This window comes from Cupressus sempervirens, chromosome 3 (genome assembly GCF_028749045.1).
Source record: "Cupressus sempervirens isolate cs-2001-9-10 chromosome 3, ASM2874904v1, whole genome shotgun sequence".
Classification (NCBI taxonomy): domain Eukaryota; kingdom Viridiplantae; phylum Streptophyta; class Pinopsida; order Cupressales; family Cupressaceae; genus Cupressus; species Cupressus sempervirens.
In genome coordinates this window covers 122,216,327-122,222,438 of record NC_143120.1, presented here as the reverse complement: position 1 = coordinate 122,222,438, position 6,112 = coordinate 122,216,327, and the positions used below count along the sequence as shown (strand labels likewise).

General features: G+C 39.7%; 1 protein-coding gene across 1 annotated transcript in view; it reads left to right on the top strand.

Moving 5' to 3' along the window:
• The first annotated feature begins 5,012 nt into the window (after positions 1–5,012).
• LOC149565076 (F-box/kelch-repeat protein SKIP30-like) overlaps positions 5,013–6,112 on the top strand; it is a 1,494-nt gene continuing 394 nt past the window's right edge. Inside the window, exon 1 of the mRNA XM_089818631.1 lies at positions 5,013–6,112. This exon is cut by the window's right edge and continues 394 nt beyond it. Within this exon, the coding sequence (XP_089674757.1) occupies positions 5,294–6,112 (819 nt within the window). The 5' untranslated portion in view covers positions 5,013–5,293.

Sequence of the window (6,112 nt, the reverse complement as noted above, 5' to 3'; positions counted from 1 at the left end):
TCTCTCGACGTCCTTTGCCGTCATGTGGAGGGAGACAGTGGAAATGACGGGACCCTCCTGACACGCTCACTTGACCACTTGTTGAGGCTCTTCTCCAGGTCCAACTGATACAAAGAAAGTAGATATGAATCAATATTTATTATATGTTGAAATCAAATATATGTACTCACAAAATCAATTATTTTCTTACTGCCAACAAATAGTCACTCTGTAAGTCCACCTCAAATGCTCGTGGACGATCAGACGTGACAAGACCCTACAACAATTCAATAAATATAATCACTTATAAATAACATTAGAAATTTTGAGATTAACTATTATAAACAACTAAAACGAAGAAAATTCTTTCATACCTCTGTCAGTGGTTGTGAGCTAGCCACAGTTGCGGCCACTCCACTATCAACAGACTGTCGCAGATGAGGAGGTGTGTCCGACATCATGAGCTGCATGTCATACAATACACATTATATCTAACATGAAACATGGAATAAATATATTCAAATGAATTAAATTAACATGAAACAACTGTACTTGTGTGAAGCTCGTATGATGTCTCTGCTCTGCGTCTGTGGTAAAGGTTGAGGGTCCTATGGAGAACTGATGCACATGCATATTTTTTTGGTCAATCCTTAATATGATTACGTAATAAATATATGTATTAATTAAAATGATTAAATTGATACATACCTCAGGACTCGTCGAAGGGACAAAAAATGGGCCTGGAGGATCGCTGCTAGGCCCAGGAACACTTTGACCCTAAATTTTGAACAATGTCAATAAATCCTAATTAATTAATCATTCACTATATGTATGAAATGTGATCAAATTAGTAATTTACCTGTGTGTCGATGCCAAATGTCTCGTTTAGGAACTGATAGCTGACAAGCTCATCATCTGCACCATCTTCAACATGAGTGCCAAATGTACATAGGGATCCGCATGAAGTGCACATGTGAGCACGACATATAGAAGGCTCCCCCTCAACTAATGGGCTCATGGAATGGATGAGGGTCTGCGTCAAAGAATTAATGGTCCCTAGAGTGCTGGCCTCTACATGTTCCTTCACAACTGAAGGAATAATCACATGCTCACAGTGTGGATGGACCACAGGTGCCCTAACTACATTAGGGTCACGACGTGCTCCGAGCCTCTCAAATGATGACCCCCCACCTCTACCCTGGGAGTCTAACATATCAAAATAATTGGGGATCTCCCCAAGGACAAACTCATAATATAATTTCTTCAAAAAATACATGGGGACCTCGTGATTGTTGCAAGGAGGGGCATCAAAAACCATCCACCATCTATCTCAAAAATTATTTCTAATAGCATCATGTATGCACCAATGGATGGGGAATCGTTTAGTACCCTCTCTAACAGTATTTTGCTCACCGGGTTTTCTAAATAATGCACATATACTACCTTTTGGTATTTCCTTTTTTCTAACATCTTCATATGACAATTTATTTGCATAAAATCTTTTTTGTTCATCCCTCTTAGCCCGCCAAATATCTAACTGACCACTAATTGAGGCTATCTGAGTGTTAATGGATTCAAGGGATGATGCCAATTGAGCCCTCATTGGATTGGTTTGTCCGGATTCTTTCAACCGAGCAATGATTCCTTCTAATTGAGTTTTGCCTCTCTTTATTTCATTTCTTATATTTTCTTGTGTGCCTAGTGGAGGTCTTGCAATTGGTTTGGGTTGTGGAATTTGTTCTTCTTCTTGAGGAGGGTTTTGGTTTTGGGGTTCTTGAGGGTTTTGATGTTCTTGTGGATTTTTTGATTGATTATGAACATTTCCTGATAAAAAATCAATTGAAATTCAAATAAATAAACAAATCTAAATGAAATTTGTAAAAACCCTACAAAAGAATATAAAAAACTTACAAAACAATATGAAAAATATATCAAACAATGCAAAGTTAGGTTTATATCACTTACGACGTCGTCGTGGGTGCGCTTGTGGTCTTGGATTTCATCGACGAGGAGGCATTTTGGCAAATGGTGGTGCAAATGTTGAGTCTTCAACTCGCGTACGCGCTGCTCGCTGTAGGAGTAGAAGAAAATGCTGATGAAAATGATGGGATGCGGGTTTGCAGCCCATCATATATACTTTTTTTTTATTTTTAAAGCGTGTACGTGCTATAGCGCGTACGCGCTTTTTAAAATAGGAAAATAAAATTTCCTTGTCACCTTTTTGGCACCACAACTCGGTGCATATGCCCATATCTTAAGTCTTGCTTCTGATAAAAGATGAGTATTTCATGTATATAGTTAGGTTAGTTTCCTTCCTATGGTTTTCTATTTTCCAAGAAGTGCACGAGTACGTGTGTTTTGCAGAGGTTGCAGAGGATTTTGGTTCCTGATTTCAGTTGCAAAGAGGTAGTTTTGAGGTTTATGGGCATGTTTCCTATGATTTTAGGGTTTTTACCAAGTGGATCTTCACTATTTATATGACTTTATTGCCCAATGGATGCACAGGCTACTGGTAAATGCATAGTTGGCTTGCATCCCCCCTAAGTCACTAGATTTGTTGGTCATTTTTGCCTTCCTAGCAAAATTGCCATATTTGAATTCTGTTGGGAATTAACAAGTGGGAAGTATACTTCTGAGAGGGAGGGTGAATCAGAAGTATTAAGCTTTGACCAATAAAACTTTTAACTTTAAAAATTGCATGCATGAACATATAAAAGTAACATGTAAAGTAAATGCATCCATATAAACACTTGACACCAAATATGATTACCCAAAAACCATCCAATGAGAAGGTAAAACTTAAACCAACCTATCTCTATAGGATTTCATTCGTCTAATACAATTGTTAGATAGTATAGTAGAATGTTTGACCTGATTACTTGCAATCTATTAATGCTTATTTCATATCCTTGTTCTGTCCAATTTGATCCTCACTAATCTGGTATGAAATTGTTGTGATCTTGATTCACTGTTTTGCTAACTGATATTGCAATGTTGTCCTTCTTCTACTTCAATTCAACCCTTTCACTTCCTTCAAACTTTGCTAGTATTCTCTTCTTGCATGCATTCTCTTCTCGCATACTCTCTCATACATTATTGAATTATGGGGTTTTGACCTCCTTAAAAAGGTTTCGTGACTTAGGGTTAGGTATGAATCTGCGATTGAGATTCATCCATCTTTCCCGCTCAAATATTTCCATTTTTCTAATTGGTTGCATGTTGATTGCATAGGGAATCAAATAGATTTGATGATGATGAATACCCACCATCTACTAGTAGCTCAAGTAGTGACAAAAGGTCTTGAGTGCACATGCACTCAAAAACAAAATTTTCAAACAGAGAAGTGACAAGTGTTGTGGAATTATCCATAGAGCAATGTGAACTCTATCATCTCTCTCTCTCTCTCTCTCTCTCTCTCTCTCTCTCTCTCTCTCTCTCTCTCATCTCCTTCACCCCCCCTCTTTATATATCTCAATCTCATTACTTCTGGTTCTTGATTACCCGATGAGGTTATGGAGAACTAGAAGAAATACTTCTAGTTCTTAATAACACAATCACATTATGTTAAGCATAACATGATCATGCTATTTCAAAGTTTGAGATTTTTAATAATTTTTTTTTGTCTCAATAAGGAGCCAAGACCCATTTTCAAATTTGATCAAAAGTGCACATAACACGATCGCATTATGTGCACTTTTGGCTTTTTTTCTCATGGTGCCCACTTTTTTGCACACCATCTTGGTGCATATGAGCAATCAGTGCATTTCACAATATTTTAAGCATTGTGTTAGTAAACTAGTGTTTAGTTGATAAAGGAAAATGACAACAAAAGAGGGATGTAACAACATGTCACATTTTAAGTTATTGAAAATAACTCATAATGATTTGAAACAACTCTCCCGTCTCTTTCTTTTCTTTGTACTTGTCATTATAAAGTCTCTCTCTCACTCTCTCTCTCTCTCTCTCTCTCTCTCACACACACACACACACACACACACACACACACACACACACATTTTATTTTCTTATGACTCTAAACATCTTGAGGATTTATCACATCCTTTATCAAATCATTTTGTTTTGTCATTGTTCGTACTCCTATATACATATAGAATAAGATTACACAATTTTTTTTTCTATCGATATGTGTTACTTGTTGCACGGAAGTGCAAACACCAGCATAATAATTTGACTGAGGCAAATCCCTAAACAACCCTAAACACATTTACAATTAGATGAATCACAAAGTAGCGCACCCTACTTATAAGCAATTTATGCATGTTATTCAAATAGTATAATAGTGTTACATGCAAATATCCATGTAGTGCATTAGTGTCTTTGATTGAGAGATCCAAATCTCGATCCTAAGTTCCTCGTACTTTGTACTTTCATTTCTTTTTACTCAACTAGTTATATAATCTCTCTATTTTCATTGTTATATTTACATTTGAGAATTTTAGTTAAATTACTCTGTTTGAATATCATTAACAAAATTTATTTTGAAAATAACCTAAATTTCATTTATGTGATTACACTTTTACGTGTCATTAAACTCTTTTTATTTTTGGTGGAGGATTTTTCATCCATAAAGTCACTTTTGTTATTCAAATGGGAAGACGAGACTTAGGTTTGACCACTTCGATAATGAGCAAAGGATTGGGGGTATACATTCCACCAAATCCCCTCAGGACATAATCTCAACCTCATTTCTTATGATGTACAATCCTCGCACTCAACAAGACTTGATCCAAGTAATCATAATCTTTACGAACCTTTCAACTTCATCGACATAGTAAAGACAATTTAGTCCTTTACATTTTAAAAAGATTTATTAAATGGAAAAATATCACCCAAGACCAACCTCATCTCTTATGATACACAATCATTGCACTCAATAAAACTTGATCCATGTGAACCTTTAGACTTCACCCAAAAACCCAAAAATGGATTTGAACCTTTACATTTAAAAACCAAAAAAATCACATTGCTTGACGTGTGAGTGGCGTGAGCAGAGCCAGGAGACATGGAACCTTCCTTGGCGTGCACCCAATCAACCAACTATACACAGACCATTTCTTATCTTACACCCATTCTTTATTTTGCCCCGGTTTGACTTGTATTCCTGAATGCCCGACGCCTAGCACAGTTACGTGTCTCAAGGGGCCTCCAAACGGCACGTTCCACCCTCCACTCTCTCTGCCGTCAGACCAAAACAATCCACTCGTTCAAGTCAACTACAAGAGCGACCCTTGACCCTCCCCTCCTCTCAATATATACACCTGCAATTCCATTAAAACTTCATTACATCTTTCCCATGGAACTTCTTCAGCCCCACGCTCCCCTCGATCTGAACCAGAACAAATGGTTACTCATGTTCAATCACTTTTGTAACTCTCGCCGGCCAACAAAAGAAAACGAAGAATCAAGTGAAGAAAATGAAGCAGAACCAGATGAAGAATCGTCAGATTCACAGGTGATACCAGGGCTGCCAGATGAGATAGCATACGAGTGCCTCCTCAGAACGCCCCTCCAATCTCATCACGCCATGTCACGAGCGAGCTCTCAATGGCGACGCCTCCTCCGCACCGTCGATTTCTACCCCCACCGATCGCAGCTCCGCCTGGCCGACACGTGGATCTGCGCTCTCGCCAGAGACAGCCGCTACACCAACACCATCCGCGCATTCGACGTAAACTCCAAGGCCTGGATATCGCTCCCGCCAATGCCGGAAAACCGCCACCGGCGCGCTGTCGGGCAGGAAATCGCCGTTGTCGGCGGGAAAATAATCGTCTGCGGAGGGTGGAGAGAAACCCCGCTGGATTCGGTCAGCATCTTCGACCCGGTTTCGTTTTCCTGGTATTCCGGCCCACCCATGCTCTCACCGCGGGCTCATTTCGTCAGCGGGGTCATCGGCGACAGGCTCTACGTCGCCGGCGGCGGCGACGGGAAACAGCCGCGGTCAGCCGAGGCGGAATTCTTCGACCCTGTGGAGAACAAGTGGTTTCCGGTGGCGTCTCTGGAAACGGGGATATCGTTCTGCCTGGGAGTGTCCGTGGCCGGAAAGCTGTTTGTCCAGGCGAGAGGCGGTGTGCCGAGGGAAACCATGGTTTTGTTGCCGGAATATGGGATGTGG